This window comes from Ornithorhynchus anatinus, chromosome 3 (assembly GCF_004115215.2).
Source record: "Ornithorhynchus anatinus isolate Pmale09 chromosome 3, mOrnAna1.pri.v4, whole genome shotgun sequence".
Lineage (NCBI taxonomy): Eukaryota > Metazoa > Chordata > Mammalia > Monotremata > Ornithorhynchidae > Ornithorhynchus > Ornithorhynchus anatinus.
In genome coordinates, this window is record NC_041730.1 from 114,282,626 (window position 1) to 114,300,328 (window position 17,703).

Below are 17,703 nucleotides of genomic sequence, written 5' to 3' on the forward strand. Positions count from 1 at the left end.
AAACGCCGATCACGGACTCTCTGCCCGGCAAGCGAGAGGTGTTGGATCCAGGTGTAGTAGGGCCGATCTGCGCAGCAAGGCAAGGCCACCCAGCCAACCGAGCAGTCAGATCGATTGCTTCCCTCCTGTCTTGCTTGCCTTTCCCATCCACCCTGGCTTTGTGGAGCTCCGCCAACTGCAACATGTGAATCGGTAAGGATGGCCAATCAATCAATGTATTTATTGAGGGCCTAATACGTGAGGAGCACTGAACCTTATTCTTTTCTTGCCATTTGCTCTCCTGCCAATTGACTTGAGAAATGGGTACGGATGGCGGGCTGCTGTTCAAAGTAAAAATACATTTCATACCCTTATTCTATAAAAGAAACGCCCCCTCCCTACAGCCTCCCCCCATTTTTTTAGGACTTTTTTCAGGCAAGGTAATTGAAAAACACCAGCAAAGGATAACCAGGTCATGAAAATGATCACAGACAATACTAAAATATTCACAAAGATATTTACAATAGCGATGCTTAAAATAATTGATTTTGCATACTGAACAGCATTTCTTAGAAAATCTTGAAAAAGTAAAACTGATGGCGGCTTCTCTAGATCAAACCTTTGACCGTCTGGATAGAACTGGAAATAAAGGAGCCAAACCACTGTTTCCCGTAATTTCTACAGCGGGGAGCTGTGGACTAGCATATCTAAGTCATGAGTAAAGCGGAAGAGGGAAATTTTATTTAAAAAAACAAACCAAAAAACAAAAAGAGAAAGCAAAGCATTTACAAACTCAAGTGACCCAAGCCAATTCTGAACCTGAAGCCCATGTCATGCCCATTTACAGCATCACAAAGTAATTCAAAATAAAATCACTTATTAAAATGGACAGAAACACCATTTTAAAAATCCAGCTGGCACATCAGGAAAAAAAAAAAGAGGTGTTACAGCTGGGATCCTACCAAAAGAGAGGTGGAAAAAAAAAAGGGACTTCATTTTTCATCTGAGTGGGAAGTGTCAAATCGATTGGAGTAACCAAGAAGGAAGAACTGTACATGGGGCAAAGCTGAAATGTAGCTCCACGCAGGTGAAGTTGGCACGCATGCACGTCTTACACAGCTACTGTACACGGTTTATCAAAGGGAGCGCGGGAGAGACACACACACACCCACACACAGCACACGCCAATGGGCAGAAAAGCAACAGGGAGCTCATGCAGGAGAGGTAGCCCCACAAGCGGCACGGACAGACGGAGGGCGGTGGGACAAGAGCCAGGGTGACATGGGGTTCCATCACGGGCCACTGCAATAACAGAGCGATGGCTAATCCCCGCTCACCTCGGACCCACCCCCTTCCTCATTGAACAAAACGCAACCCACCATCCTGACGGCTAGAATACAACACAAAGCAAAGGGGAGGGGGTGGGGAGGGAAGGGGGAGAGAAGGGAGCTGGACTCTACACGTAACAGTCTTGGAGACGAAAACAACCAAAGGAAACAGAATGAAAGAGAAGCGATTTGTTGCTCAATTCCAACGCCCCTTTCTCTCAATGATGCTTTTTTTTCCCCCAAACTTTATAAAAGAAGTGGGAGTGAAGTTAAGAGTCACCGTCCCCTCCGCTTCTGGGGGCCTGCCTCGCTCTCACCAGCTTGTCTCTCCCCCTCCCCATGTTGTGCAGGACGATATGGCTGTCGCTCTCCTTCTGCTGGCCGTGGAGACCGAAGGGTCTCGGCAGTACCCGTTGGCCTCTGGGCATTCTCCCTCCAGTCCTCAGGGCACTTGGTAGTATGGAATACAGAAAATCCCTCAGAACCGAAAGTAGAAACCAAAACTCTACTTCCGGAGTTGGGCTGATGGTTTGCACCCATTCTCTGGGGTTTCGGAGTCTTGTGTTTGTGCAGTGGACTTGTAAGCAGAGCTATATCTAGATATATATCTGCTGCCTGGAGGAGACATTCAAGCTGGCAGTAGCTTAGAGAAACTGAGGATCCCCCCTTTACTACAGGTGGGGCAGACACACAAGAGAAGATAACCAACCCCTTCCTTTTTTCTTTAGCAAATGATTTGTGCTTTTTTTCATTGTGGGTGATGGTGGTTTCAGGCTTCTTTCTTCCTCATCATTACCATCATCATCTTCATCAACAGCAATCACTAAAACTCTTGACTTCCTGCACAAGGTGCTATGCGCTCTCTCTCTCTCTCTCTCTCTCTAATTTGTGACCAAAAATCTTTGTCCTCCTCCACCTGGCTCCACAGTCACTCCAAAGAGATTTTTTGGGATCGAGTGGGGAGTTCCAGTTTCAGAAATGGAAGAACACTGGGTTGGAAGGTGATTCTGAGACGAGGATCCATCTTTCTTCGCTTGCTGGTAGGCCAGGATTCCTCCTCGGTGGGGATCTCGGAGCTCTCTCTATGGGACTGTAATGAGTGTGGTCAGAAAATAGCTGCACGATAGTTTAGGCTTTGAACTGGGAGGGGAGAGTGGAAGAGAGGGTACAGCCATTGAGGGACCTGGCCCCTTCAGGCATTGGTGGTGGTTCTGTGTGTTATTTTCTCTCCCGTGTCTTTCACACAGCAGTTCTGAGAAGGAGTTAGCTGGGAGCAGCTCATTCAGGTGAGATGCACCCCAGAGTGGACAAATTGTGTGAGAGTGTGTGTGTGTGTGTGTGTGTGTGTGTAGGTGTGGTGGGGGAGGGGTGTATGGTGGGGAGGGAAGAAGAGGGAACCCAAACAAAAAAAGCAGAACTTCAGTTGTTCTCGAAGAGAGAAAGAAGATCATCGTTGCTATTGCTGGGCAGGTCAGGAGGGTCCAGATATGAGAGCAGCTCATCTGGATTCGTGAGTTCTGGAAGCAGCTGGAAAACAAAGGGAAGAAGCAAAGTGAAGAGATACTAATTGGCCACCTCCTGGAACCTCGAGGGAGGAAAACTGTATCATCCACTAGCTAGGGAAGTCTCTCTCAAAGAAGTCCTGGCTCTCATAACAAGACCTATGTGTGGTAGGGACTGTACGAGGTAGCCTAGTGTTTTTAGTGACATTCTAAGACGGAAGGCCAGAAAGGACCCTGTTCATCACACCATTTGCTGCCACCCAAAGCTCACAATCATCAGCCCCTCTGCTGTAACGTGTCTCCCTCCAGGGGGCTTATGTCCCTATTTATTCCAAGGTCCTCGCTCAGCTTAAGGCTGGAACAGGCTCTGAGTCTGGGGAAAAAAATCTGCCTGAGGGTGAATATCCTCATCCACCTCAATCTGTAAAACTGCAGTTAACGATCTGTGGGGTGCGGGTAGGCTCAGGAAGGAAAAAAAGTCTGTCTTGAAGCTCAGAAAGAGACTTCATACCACCGGGACCATCGCAGAGACATTTTTCAAGTCCCCTCCTAACACTTTGCAGTCTAACACACTGGGCTTCCAAGTCTCAACTGCTGGACTCCCAGCATCTCAGCAGGCGAGCTGAGTTTGCTAAGAGCTGAGGGCGCTGAGTTTTAGTCAAAGGTGAGGGACTATTCTCAGATTATTCTACAATCCTTTCATGACAATCAAGTAGCTGCTGAAGGCACAAATATCAGGTTTAATGAGGCCAGGGAAAGGGTTTACTAATACATACTTTTTACATCTAAAGTATTCAGGCCTCCAATACGGTGTCCCTGAATCTGAGGTAACAGTCCCAATAACCCTGCAAATTTCAGTTCATCTACTGGTCCTCTTCAAAATTCCCAAACTTTCACTTATCAGGGAGCTTTCATGTTCTCCCCCACCCAAAGAGAATGTCAACTTGTAACCCCGAAACCAGGAAAATTCAGCGCTGACACTGAAAGACAGCCACTGGGTCTTCACTTCCCTCTCCCCACCCAATTCCTCTCAATTTCTACTCCCTCTTCTGCAGTCTATTTGGGTTGAAACTTATGGCACACTCTTTACTTCAGGCTCTGGCTGTCACCATTTTCCCTAAAAGGCATGAAAGATGTCCTCTGATTTCTCCTACTTCTTTGCTAAAGACGGCAACATCACAACTGTGAGGAAGACTTCAGTTGGTCCAAGTCCTGCGGTTTCTCTTATTTTAAAGCATTCTGGGCTGGGTTAGCGGAAAGAGCCACACCAAAGAGAGAGAGAAAACATCAATATGGGAGCAAAGCCCCATGACATCCTCTGCCCTAGGCAGTGAGGGGGAAGGAAGAGGGCATGTCACACACAAGGATTTTCAAACAAATCTAGCATCTCTTGGTTGAACTGGCCTGGAGGCCTGAAGATTATATTACAGAAATAAAATTAATGGATTGATTGCTGTTGGGGGTCGGAGGGTGAAAGAGGGAGCTGGGATTTCACCAAGATGGCCAACTTACAATCCTACTTCATACCTTCGTGGACTTAATGTCTCATTACTCTGCTTTCCCTCCACTTTACTTATCGGATTTCCTCCACCACCTATTCTCCTGCTTACCCACCTTGTTCCTCCTCTCAAGCCCACTTTATGGCTCTACCCTGCTCTGACTCCCACATCTGACTCCATGCTCAAGTGTTTCCCAAGGCCTGGAAATTCTCTCATCTTCCCCGTATCTGCCAGCCCTTAGTCCTCCCCATCTTAAGTTTTCCCAAACTCCCACCTCCTCCAACAATCCCTTCCTATATTATTTTTTAATGGTATCCTGAAAAGTGCCCTGATTCTTATCAACATTTCAGTCCCCTCTTGTACTCATGTATGCATGAATTTATTGAAGTCCATCTTCCTTGATATTTCTATTTCTGCCTCCCCACTTATAGTATAAGTTGGAGGGCTGGTAAAGCGGCTCGTGCTTCTGTTGCCTCAACCAAGTGCTTTACACAACGTTCTGCCCTCAGCGAGTAAGACCATTTCTACTCCTATTATCCTTTAGATCTCCTTGGCAAGGAGCTGACCAATGATATTCAAATAAGCAAACTGCCCCAAACCCAAAACATCTGCAAGAGGGGAAATGTCACCCCGGTGGAGACCAGCTGTGGTTTAAATCAAGTCCCTCCCATGGAGGCACGGCAGCATTCAAGGACTACTAGAAGAACCGGCAGTACTGGTACTTCAAAGAACGACAAGCAACACCCGGCCCAAGTCTCTCAGGTAAAACCCCTGCAATGCTTGCTTTACACTGAGGTAGCACGAAGGCATGAGTGCCCGTACTTGCTTGCTCTGGTAATCGCTGTTTTTTAACTGCTCTCATTATTCAAGTTTGTTGTGAGAGCATTGCTGTTTTAGGGAGCTGGACAAATATATTACTTGGAAGACGAACTTTGGGGGAGGAGGAGGAGGGACAGGACATAATGGGGAATTCAATGATTTTTTTTTTTTAAAAAAAAAGCTCTCTTGAGTGTTCTCTCTGCAAAATTGCGGTCCCTGGGAAAGTCTGAAGGGATCGATCAACTTTCAGTCCCTCCCCACTCCTGAGAAAGTCACATCTGAGCGGTTGCTCTGCCCTTCCAGACTCAGTGCTGCTGGTAGACTTGATCAGAGTACAAGGGTCCACGCCCTTGTCCGGTCCTGTTCTATCAGCCACTTCCCCCGATTCCGGGACCTTTGGTGGCAGGGGACATCCTCTTGCCTTACGGGTTTCACTGTTCGCCACAGCTTCCGAGCTACCCGCCGACACCCCCGGAACACTGACACTAGCGCTAGTCGGCCTAACTCTTCTCAGTCGTTTAGAGCGGATACTCTCCCCCTCCTTCTAAAGGAGAGGTGGATTCCAGCCTGAAAAAGAACCATTATCATGGCAAGCCAGTAAATACCTGATTGAATGATTGTTAAGACAGATGTGGGTCACTGGTCTACCAGGTCTCAAAAATCAGCAAGGAGAGATTCATCTGTGATCCTCAGGGAGAAGGTCACCTTGGGAGTTTGAGTGTCTGTGTGTGTGTGGCGGGGAAGAGGGCAGTGGAACATCAGTGCCCCCACACAGTAGCACAGGACTGTGGACTGGAAGAAGACTTAGGTCACCCCAGTGAACTCTTCTGACCCCCTGTACCCCTCTCTTTCCTCCAGATCTCCTACAACGCTACCGAGGTTCGGCATCAGAGGAGGCTGAAACGGGAGCATGGATGACACATGGACCAGCAAATTGGAAATGCACAGACAGACCAAGAAACACAAAGCGCCATTCTCACCGGGCCTGGCGATCGCAAGAGAGACAGAATTACATAGATGACAACTAAGCGACAGCAGAGGCGGCAAAGCCCCAGACATGAATTAGAGGGGTGTGGCCAAAGGGGCTGGGGGGTAGAAGGCAGAGGGAGAAGGGAAGAAAAAAATCACTGGCCGCATTAAAAAAAGGTTCATTAAGGAAGTGTTTGGGAAGAAGAGGGACACATTCCTGAGACAGCCTCCTTTTCCTTTGCCTTTGGATGGGAGTAACTGAACCGGTAGTCAACAGGCGGGTGAGTAGGGAGGAAGAGAGAGGAAAAACCCAAATCTGAGACATTCACCCCTTGCTGAGGACCATCTCTACACCACCCTGTCCCCACACCAGCCCACCTCTATGTGTCTGTCCTGCCATATGGAGCCTTGATGACGTGTGTTGTGGAAAAGCTGCCTGCGGCATCTCCCCATGGAACTTCCCGCCCACTCACCCAGCTCCCGCCAGGCCCCCCCACTCCCCCCGCCCCCCGCCACCTCCCCGACCCGCTCCCCGCCTCTCAGATGTGTCGAAGCGCCAAACCTAAATGCAGGCAGATGAGTCAGGACACAAACTTACATCCAGCGAAGGCTCCGGCATGTCAGAAGCTCCCTGTGCGCCGGCCTGACCCTCTAAGGCTGAGGAGGGGTTAAAGGTCAGGTCACTGTGTGGATGGTTGCTAGGAGCGGCCTGTGGCGGCTGCCGGGGCGGCTGGGAAGGAGGAGGAGGAGGAGCACCACTGTGATGTAATGGCGGCCCTGACTGGTTGCTTGGGTGAGGTACGTGCAAACCTTGTTGCATGGAACTATGGGATTGATCAGAACTGCCAGGATGTGGGATCTGCGGAGGAGGAAAGAAGCAGGAAAAAAAGAAAAGTGAGGTGACAAGGTACAGTGCTCGAGATGCCTGAAGAAAATGAAAAATCCCCAGACACTAAATGTTTTCCACCAAAAAAAAAAAAAACCAACAACAAAAAAAACCAGAACAAAAACCCACTAGCCAGGAGCAAGGGGCATATTCAGGAAGGGAGGAGATTGGTCCGGCCCACAAGGAAGCGGGACACAGAGCTCTCTCCACACCCGGAGCCATCCTGGTTTGGGGGGAGGGCATGGGGAGGGGCTCCGAGAGACAAGAACAGACATCCCGAACCTGGGGTTCTCCACCCCCTTCTCCTCTCTCCCCCCGCACCCCGACACGGCTACGACAACAACGACGTGGTCAGAAATGGAGAAGCAAAATGTTAATGTTTTGGGGAGGAGGTGCAGGGTAAACACTACATATTGCCACAGAGCAGAGCTGGGACAGAAGAGAGCGGACAAGTACAAAAAAAACCAAAAAAACCAAAAACAAACCAAAAAAAAAAAAAGAAAAACAGCGTGGGATTTATCCAACACACCGACAGAAGCCGGGGCAGCTCAAAGTGACCTTAGATTCCTGAAGCTGAGCGGGGTGCAGAGGATGGGGGGAGGGGGTGAAAGCACCCTACTCAAATAGGGCTTTCCCTATGGAGAAAATGGAAGGAGTCTCCTAACTTTGAATCAACAGGGACTACGACAAGTTTGTTTTTTAATCATATCTAGACCATAAGCTCCTCTAGACGGTAAGTTCCTTCTGGGCAGGGAACATGTCTTCCAACTCTGTTATATTCTACTCCCCCAAACCCTGAGTTCAGTGCCCTGCACACAGTAAGCACTCAATAATACGACTGATTGATCGATAAAACGAGGGGGCTTATTCATTTGGCATCTGGTGTTTTTCAGGCAATTTTGAGGATCTCCCACATGGGATTACAAACATCAGCTATTAAATGCAGGGGAACTAGCAAGTGGAATAGGCTAGAAACCAAAGGACTGTCACTCATTCCCCCATTAGCCCGATCTCGCCTTCCGAGACAAGCACAAAATGTGAACAAAACAAACCAGCCTTGGTGGCAGAAAGCAAACCCGACTCGGGATGATTATTCCCAAATTGGAGGTGGTGGAGATAGGCGATAAATGACCTGGTGGAAGGATGGCCTCTTGGCCTCAGTCGCTGAGAAAGAAATGGACTCCCGATGAGGTCAAGAGTTCACGTCAAGGCAGGGATGGCAATTTAGCCCTGGCGACTGGGAAATTGGATTCTTTTCTATCTTGTCAACAGGTTCAAGACCAATGTATATTTTAGGCCTGCGTAAGCTGCTTCAGCTGGCCAACTAAGTACCCGAAGGAAGGCAGAGTTGCATGACGGGTAGATCTGGGAGTACACTTTGAGATACTGTGGACGACTGGGTCAAATAGGTTTTTTCTTGTTCTTCAACCTCAGATTTACAAGTGATTCTCCCCAGGGGACCTGAAGGGAGATCGGAAAGACTACTGCTATTTTAACCAGTAGCTTTGTGTATACCAGCCAGTAGGTTTAGTGGATAGAGCATGGGCCTAGGAGTCAGATGGTCACGGGTTCTAACCCTGACTCCGCCACTTATCTGCTGTATGGGCTTGGGCAAGTCACTTCACTTTTCTGTGCCTCATTTACTTCATCTGTAACATGGGGATTAAGACTGAGTCCCTTGTGGGACAGAGACTGTGTCCAACCTGATTACCTTCTATCTGCTCCAGTGCTTACAGAAGTGCTTGGCACAGAGTAAGAGCATAACAAATATTATTATGATTATTTACCTTACCATCTCCCCATTATGAAAATGCTAATTGTCAGGAAATAGGCATACCCATACCCCAGCTGATTTAGTGTCACAACTGGCTTTTCAACAACTCCAGTGAGGCAGTCAGCAAGACTTCAGTTGAAAGGTTAGTGGGGTTGGACTTTCAGGAGAGTCCCACCCATGATGATCCAAATCAAATTCTGCTTTCAACACCCATTTTGGGCCAAATCCATATAGGTGAGGGCTCTGAGCAGCAGCAGCACAAATCTCCCCTCCATTCTCCCCTCCCACCTTCCACCTTCCTTCCCCCGAGTTTCATTCACCTCCCTGAAGTTCTCCAGGCCAAGACTTTGGATCCTGTGAACTTAATGGCATTAGGGATTTTAATTTCCATGGGGTTGGAGAAGGTTGATAGGCCTGGGGCTTGTGCAAATAGCCAGTTATTTTTCTCTCCGATGGGTTGTTGGCATGTGTTGTGTTTTAAACCCAGAATGAGTCTGGGATTGGCCACTCTGAGCCTGATCTAAAAACATGGTGTCAGCCTCATGGCAGGGGAGAGCAGGATGTGGAAGAGGCAGGTAAATATCTCTGTAGAACCTGGCCATGACATAGTTCATTTCGAGAAGCCAAGGCACGCACTTCCTGTCCACTTTCTTTCACGGCTCAAAAACGGACAGACTATGTTGGAGGACACCTGAGAACCCTGCTGCAGCTCCAACTCTGCCCTCTGCCCTTTCCAAGCCTATCTAACAGCCATGAAAATAACCACTGGTCCATATCTTTTTGCCCGAAAAGTAGTCATTAACGGGTGCTGAAAAATCAGGCAGAGAGCCCGATAAGCAACTCAATACTCTCTGCCTTTTCCTTCTATTCCGATTGGATTTGATTTTCATGAGAACCTGAATTTGAGCTAGGGAGTGGGGACTTAATATGTTTGTGTCAGGAAAGCTGGTGTTCCCTTAAGAGGTGGTGTTGTCAGGCAGGAGGAGGCGGCAACCACAGGAGATGTGGAAAAGCCAATGCAAATTGTATCCCAAGACAACCTGTCCATAGTTAAACAACTTTGAAAACCATTTTCCAAGTTGCTGTAGTCCCAAATCTGGGAATCTGGTTTGTCCTTTCCAGCACTTTCTAGAAAGCCCTCCACCCCTGCAGAGTGGACAAGCCCGCTGCCTCTTTGATTCCAACCTTCCGCTCTGCTCCCAGAGGCTTCTTTGATCTTTCCCTCCCTCTTTCCTGCAGGAAAAATGAATCCTCGATCCCATTCGGGTGAACAGGGGCTGGTTCAGGGGCTTAAACCAATCCCCTACTGAACTTTCCACAATCAAAACGGCATCACCTCTCTCCTAAGGAAGGTGTTCTACAGGAATTGACTCTCTGCGTCCTTCCTTTGTAGAGAATCCAGCTCATATGGGAGACACTAGCCCCTGCCCTGTGGGTTGTTGGAGAATGGTATTTTTGAATCTTTGAATTTTACCCACCAAATTAATTTCAAAACCAATCCAGTTCGGGGCATGTGAAATTTCCAGTCACATGGCACAGCTTCTGAAATGAATCTGTTTCTTCCTCTCTCCTCTCTTGACACAGTGTTCCACTTTATGTAGACCCCTCATTTCCTCGTTCTCTTTCCCTGTGCCACTTCCCCCTGCTCCACTCTAGGGAGAGGCTCTTTGGGGCCCACAAATCCAGACGCTAGGCCTGGGTTCTCCTCCCAAGGCAGTGGACTGAACCCCTCTACTCTGAATCGCTTCTCCTGGAGTCCCTAGCCTTCCTCTTCACGATTCCAAAGGAGGGTGTGGTGGGAGCCTGAGAAGGCCCCTGGCCTTGTATGGGAAAGTGTCCACAAGGTTCTGTCCCAGGGTGGGGGAGGTGGGAGGAAGGGAAGGCTCTGAAGGCCTAAATAGTCTTTGCCACTCCCACAATAACCCTGCCAAAGGCAACTTGACCCTCAAGATCCTCAGTCCCTGGATCTCAGACGCTTCCATTGCCATTCAACAACCATCCTACTCAGTCTCTCGGGTCCCAGGCCCCTACAAACATTGTGTCCATGAGGTCTGAACTCTTCTTTCCTAAGAGCCCTCTGTCATGTCCTCTCCCCACCTCTCTTCTGGGTCAGGTCTGAAGTGCTCAGAGGGAAAGAGGTTCCGGACACAAAATCTCCCTGAGCAGACCAGAGAGTGAGGAGGGGGTGGGGAAGGCGAGAGAGAGAGAGAGAGAGAGGTAGAGGAAGGAGCGAGAGAGAGAAGAAGAGAGAGAGGGAGAAAGGGAGAGAGAGGGAGAGAGAGGGAGAGGTAAAGAGAGAAAGAAAGAGAGAGAGGGAGAGAGAGGGGTGTGGGCGGTGAGGGTACTTACAGTTTCCTGCATGGGGTGGCTGAGGGGCTTCTCGAGGGCAGCCATGTTGCCGGGCATATCTGGGGGGTGGGACAGCTGAGGGGGACCATGCATGAAGTCGTTCATGGTGGACCCGCCAGGGTTCCCGTGGGGGAAATCAAAGTTCCCGTGGCCTTGGTAGTTGTTGCCTGTGGTGGAGGAAAGCTGGGGTCACCCACGGGAGGGGTCGCACTGAGGAGCAGGGGGAGGGGCAGGCAAAAGTGGAAAGGATTAAGGTGATGGAAGTCCCTCTCCAGGCTCGGTTGAGGTTTGACTGACGATGGTCGCTCACCTTCTTTTGGCCCAAGGCTCCCAATGTGCTGAACGAGGAAGCAGCATAATCTACAGGCTGCGGGATGGAACCAGGGGCCAGGAGGGTTTGGGTTTTAGACCTTGGCTGTGACCCTTTCAGCGTATGGTGTGAACTGGGGCAAATCACATCATTTCACTGAACCTCAGTTGCTCTGAGTTTTTTACTTCATTTTATTTTTTTTAATGGTATTTGTTGAACACTTACTGTGTCAGGCACCCTACTAAGCACTGGAGTAGATATAAACTAATCAGGATTTTTTTTGTTGTTGCTGTTTTTGTTTTTATGGTACTTATTAAGTGATTACTACATGCCAGGCACTGTACTAAGCACTGACATAGATATAAGCTATTCAGGTTGGACATAGTCTATGTCTCATGTGGGGCTCAGATTCTTAATCCCCATTTTACAGAGGAGGTAACTGAGGCACAGAGAAGTTAATCGACTTGTCCCAAATCACACAGCAGACAAGTGGAGGAGACGAGATTAGAACCCAGGTCCTTCTGACTCCCAGGCTCATGCTCTCTAGGCCACACTGCTTCTCTGTTCCTCCCGCCTCTTGCTCGGTTTTTCCCAGGTACAGTGAGGTCGATAATCCAGGGATACATGTGAGGTCCTTTGGTGTTTTGAGAGAAAGGGGGCTTGTAAATATGTGGTGGTATCAGTACAGTCCACCAAAGGGGAGAGAAGCATCAAGGGAAGCTCTCTCTGGTCACAAGGATTGGGGACTGAGGTTCCATCCCACCCAAACCCTCCTTTTCTGTATTACTCTGAGCTGAGCGGTAACTGATTCATGGCTCTTCTTCCTTATAGCTCATGGAAAACAGGGGGTACTTCTGGAGATGTCCAGAGACCAACTCTCTCCCCTCGCCAGGCTTCCAGGGTCCTCCAGCGGGTCTCTTGTCCATCCTCCTGCCTCCGTATCACAATCCCAAAAGATTGGGTGAGGGAGAAATTATCTTGCATCTTTCCAAAGACAGTCCTTGGCTCCCAGGAAATGTTAAGCAAATACCCCCGTTATTATTACTCATTCCCCAGTGGTCTCTTTTCATGTCTCATTTTAAGCCAGAACATCAAAAATTCTTCCTTATGTCTAATTTCTCTGGGCTCCCATTCCCCCCTTTCTGTATTCTCGCGACGAAGCGACAGAGAAGCCCCCCCAAATCCCCATCCCGACTCTAAGTTAATTCCGGGTTGGTTGAGTCTCAGGCCCCGGGGAGACCCTAGGAAGACCCACCTTGACTGCTGTACTCATTGGAACTAGCGCCCCCGGGGGGAGGGGGAAGAGGGTAGGGGGACGGGCCGGGGCCCAAGGCTGCAATCATCTCCATCACATTCGGCATGATCATCTGGCTGGGGCTCATGGTCTTGAACCTCTTGGAGGGGATGCCATCCGGGTCATCCTTGATGTGGATGTCGGACTTGATGGGCACTGGCCTCCAGCTGCACGTGGGGTCAATGGTGACTTCTTCAAACTCAGAGCTGCAACACAAAAGGAAGTATTAGTATCTGACTGGCGCTCCCTGCTCCCCAGTACTGGGGGCTCCACAACTCCTGTCAGAGAAGCTGGAGGCCTCCAGGAACTAAAGGTCGTGTAAACTCCACACTTTTCTGCTTCCCCAACCCAAGCCAGGCAACCAGTTTTTGACTCTTTGATGCAAAGAGGGGGTGAGGGGAGGTGGACTGGAATGGAAGGAGAGGGGAGAACCTCATTCTTTCTTCAAAATGGTGACCTGGGATCTGTTCGTGTTGACGGAGCCCTCAGTGAGCAGAGCTCACCAGTTGGAAATGATTTCTCATCCCTTCCCAAATCCTGAGCCACCTCCAATGGCTGCCCATCCAACTCCCCATCACACAGGAACTCTTCCCTGTTGGTATCAAGGCACTCAACTATCTCCCCATACCTATCCTTGCTCCTCTCCCTTGACAATCCAGCTCACACATCCCGCTCTCCCTCCTGCCTGGAACTCCCTCCCTCTTTACATGTCAGACCACTGCTCTCCCTATCTTCAAAGCCCTACTGAAATGAAAGCCTTTCATGATTAGCCTCTCATCTATTTTCCAACTGTGTGACCCATGAGCTTGAGTCCATATTCCCTAAGCACTTAGGGACTCATCTTACCCCAAGACCCACAGCACTTACATACAGACCCTCATAGTGATTGCTTCCCTCCCTGGAATTTATCTTAGTATCTGCTTCCCTGGCTAGACTGTAAGCTCCCTGAAGCCACTAACTCTGTGTGCTCGGCACACAGTAAGCACTCGGTAAATACCATTAATCGATCAATTGATACCAAAGTGCCTGGTCAGGCTGGCTACCCGTTCCCGGGTAGTTCCTGTTTTCCTCAGAGCTACACTCTTAGGGGCATCACATCTAGCTACTCTTTTATCTTAAAAGTCAAAAGCACAATTCCTCCAGGGGGAACTGTGGATGACAGTGGCTGTGGCAACAGCCGAGGAGCCTCTCCATCCTCAAAACCCCACCTCCTCCAAGAGTCCTTCCCTGACTAAGCCCTCATTTCCCCATCGGCCTTTCCTTCTGTGTCAACTCTGCATTTGGTCGTTACCTCCGTAAGCCCTTTGATAATCACTCCAGCTCAATAGCACTTATGTCCATATCCTTAGACTCCATTTCTCCTATCTGTAATTTACATTATTGCTCGTCTCCCCCTGTGGACTGGAAGTACCTTGTGGGCAGGGATTGAGTCTACCAACTCTACTGTATTGTGTTCTTAGTACAGTGCTCTGCACAAAGTGAGCGTTCAATAAATCCCATTGACTGACTGATTGATAGCACAATTCTGGACTCATGGACAAACACCTTCACTCAGAAGAGAGCCTGTTCTGAGGCAAGCTGTTTCCTTGGGATTCACATGTTTAAAACCCAAGGCACCTTCCCCAGCTCTCCCTTCCAGTCTGGATTCATTCATTCATTCACTAGTATTTATTGAGCGCTTACTATGTGCAGAGCACTGTACTAAGCGTTTGGAATGAACAAGTCGGCAACAGATAGAGACAGTCCATGCCCTCCCAGTGGGAACAGGGGTGTCCAAACACCCAGCCAGCCTGGATGACCAGCAGCACTTACTTCTGTATGGCATTCAGGATCCCCCACATGTACTGGTCCACCTCCAGACCCTCCAACAGAGCAGTTTTACTGCAAAAGGAGAAAGACCAAGTTACACCACATTCTGCCCGGAGCTAAAGGATTGCACGACACTGTCTCACCCTCACCGAACCCGTTAGGCTACCCCTCCGGAGGTCATCTGGTCCATCCCCCGGCCTCCAGATTCAATCTGAACAGACGAGACTGGGGGACAGAAGGGGAAGAAGTTTGTTCATCTTATTCTTAAAGGTGTTTGGTCTCTGTCCATAACCCATCCTTCATATAATCTGAGAAGCAGCGTGGCTTAGTGGAAAGAGCATGGGCTTGGGAATCAGAGATCGCGGGTTCTAATCCTGGCTCCGCCACTTATCAGCTGTGAGACTTTGGGCAAGTCACTTCACTCCTCTGTGCCTCAGTTATCTCATCTGTAAAATGGGAATTAAGACTGTGAGCCGCATGTGGGACAATCTCATTAACTTGCATCTACCCCGGTGTTTAGAACAGTGCTTGGCACATAGTAAGCACTTAGCAAATACCATTATTCTTATTCTTATTATTGTTATAATCTATCCTGGGGTTCACAATCCTTACCATTAGGGACTTCTTTAGGTTCACCATCAGCCCCTCTTATTCTCATTCCTTCACCCCACATTCTTACTTGGTGTTTTGAGATTACGTGTGGGGATTGAGAGACCAGTTGAAGGCAGCACCGTGGCCTAGCGGAAAGAGCACGGGCTTGGGTGTCAGAGGACTTTGGTTCTAATCTCAGCTCCTCCACTTGCCTGCTGTTTAACCTTGGGCAAGTCACTGAACATTTCTGGGCCTCAGTTTTCTCATCTGTCAACTGGGGATTAAATATCCACTGTCCCTCCTACTTAGACTGTAAGCCCCATGTGAGTCAGGGACTGTGACTAACCTGCTTATCTTTTATCCACCCCAACACTTAGTAAATTGCTTGGCACACCGTAAATGCTTAATATAACAATAATAATAATAGTTATTTTATTTGCAAGATGCTTTTCCATTAGCTAATACCCACAAATGAGGCCAGAGGTTTCAGGTGATTTAGTTTAGTTTGAGTCACGGAGGCTGTTTATTTTCCTAATGTCTGATGATGAAGGCCCGGCTGGGGAATAAGTCCCGTGACTTCAGAACCTACTCAGGGTATCTGACTGTAGTGCTAGTGGTTAAGTTGCACCATTCAACTGAGCCTCCCAACTATTATTACTATTATGACGGTATTTGTTTAGTGTCTATTAGGTGGCAGGCACTGTTCCATGTACTGGGGTACATACATGGTAATCAGGTTGGACAAAACCCCTGTCCCACATGGGACTCACAGTCTTAATCCCTATTTTACAGCTGAGCTAACTGGGGGACAGAGAAGTTAAATGACCTGCCCAAGGTCACACGGTGGACAGGTGGTAGAGCTGGGATTAGAACTCAGGGCCTTTGACTCCTAGGCCCATGCTCTTTCCATGAGGCCATGCTGCTTCACCCACTAGAGAAGCAGCATGGCGCAGTGGAAAGAGCACGGGCTTTGGAGTCAGGGCTCATGAGTTCGAATCCCGGCTCTGCCACTTGTCAGCTGTGTGACTGTGGGCAAGTCACTTAACTTCTCTGTGCCCCAGTTACCTCATCTGTAAAATGGGGATTAAGACTGTGAGCCCCACGTGGGACAACCTGATTCCCCTGTGTTTACCCCAGCGCTTAGAACAGTGCTCTGCACATAGTAAGTGCTTAACAAACAAATACCAACACTAGTGCACACAATGTAATTATGGTATTTGTTAAGTAATTACTATGTGCCAAGCACTGTTCTAAGCACTGGGGTAGATACAAGGCAATCAGGTTGGACATAGTCCCTGTTCCACATGGGACTCACGGTCTCAATCCTCATTTTATAGAGAAGGTAACTGCGGCACAGAGAAGAGAAGTGACTTGCCTAAGGCCACACAGCAGGCAAGGGGCAGAGCTGGGATTAGAATCCATGAGCTTCTGACTTCCAGGCCCGTGCTTTATCTACTAGGCCAACAGTTAGCAGGCAGGCAGGCAGGCAGGCAGGGAGGCAGTACATTGTGAATGCATGTGTGATCTTTCCTTACAAGAGCCAGCTACAGATAGAACCGCAACGATGACACAGGTCTCCCGTCACGGAGAGCTTCACAGCAAGGCTCCGCACAACTAACACTGAACATGGCACCGAATGGAATCGGTTTCTGCCTGGTAGCCATGTTCTTTCCAAACGTCCCGGAGGGTCATATGGTTCTGGCTGGCCTTCACTACCACATTTGTTCTTTACCACTTCGTCCCAGAGGGTCTCACGCCCCATCGCTTGGGGCTCGTCGACTCCGAAAGCTGCAAACCACCACCGATTTGGGGGCACATCCCCACCTTCTGAGGGAAGGGTGGTACACTCACTTGCATACAGGACACCTCCAGGTTCCTCGCTCACAGTTCAACTGCAAATATGATTCCAGATCAAAGCACTAAAGGGGGGAGACAGGGAAGGAGGGAAGAGAGAGAGAGAGAGAAATCCTGTGAGGTAAATCCAGTTGACACAATGGTATGCAAATGGTGGGATAATGCTACACTGAAACTAAAACTCAGTACCACAGGCTATCAAACTGGCTTGGCACAATCACTGTCTAGTCTGCTTTCCGGTAAGGAAAATATATTTTTCCCTCTGGCAACCTTGAACAAAGCTCCTCAGGGATAAGCCAAGGCTCCGTATAGGAGACAAATGTCCTCGCTTTGCTCATAGATGATCAGCAGGGAGTAACACGCCTCCCGCCCTCCGGGATCTGAAGCCCATGGTTTAAGAAGGAGGCGGTCCATATGGCCACACCAACAGCTCCTTCCTCCCCCTGCTCTTATTCTGTAGTCTGGCCTGTGGCAGAAAAACTACCCCTGCAAGCATCACAGAGTGAAGGGCAGCATGTTCAGTGGGGAAATGAGGAGGAGGCCAATTTTGGTACGGGCGTCCTGGAACTGCAAACACTCAGGGTCCATCAGACCCTAAGACATTCTTTAGGGAAGTGAGTCCCCACAGAGCATCGCAGATAACCCTCTCAGGTCCTGGGGCCCAATTATAATAATAATGGCTGGATAATTTTGGATCACATGACTAGAACACCCCTTCTAGGCTGGAAATCTCCTAGTGG

At 49.0% G+C, this 17,703-nt stretch overlaps 1 protein-coding gene across 9 annotated transcripts in view; it reads right to left on the bottom strand.

Moving 5' to 3' along the window:
- Nucleotides 1–644: 644 nt before the first annotated feature.
- The window catches only part of ZMIZ1 (zinc finger MIZ-type containing 1), a 485,263-nt gene continuing 468,204 nt past the window's right edge, over nucleotides 645–17,703 (bottom strand). For 8 of the 9 annotated variants that reach the window (XM_029061647.2, XM_029061650.2, XM_029061646.2 and 5 more), the window contains 6 exons: nucleotides 16,961–17,028; nucleotides 14,522–14,590; nucleotides 12,671–12,915; nucleotides 11,106–11,272; nucleotides 6,695–6,955; nucleotides 645–2,834 (listed from right to left, as the gene is read on the bottom strand). In XM_029061647.2, coding sequence (XP_028917480.1) covers nucleotides 2,727–2,834; nucleotides 6,695–6,955; nucleotides 11,106–11,272; nucleotides 12,671–12,915; nucleotides 14,522–14,590; nucleotides 16,961–17,028 — 918 coding nt within the window. In that variant the 3' untranslated portion in view covers nucleotides 645–2,726. The remainder of the gene's footprint in view (nucleotides 2,835–6,694; nucleotides 6,956–11,105; nucleotides 11,273–12,670; nucleotides 12,916–14,521; nucleotides 14,591–16,960; nucleotides 17,029–17,703) is intronic. The other variant, XM_029061652.2, reaches the window with a different exon arrangement.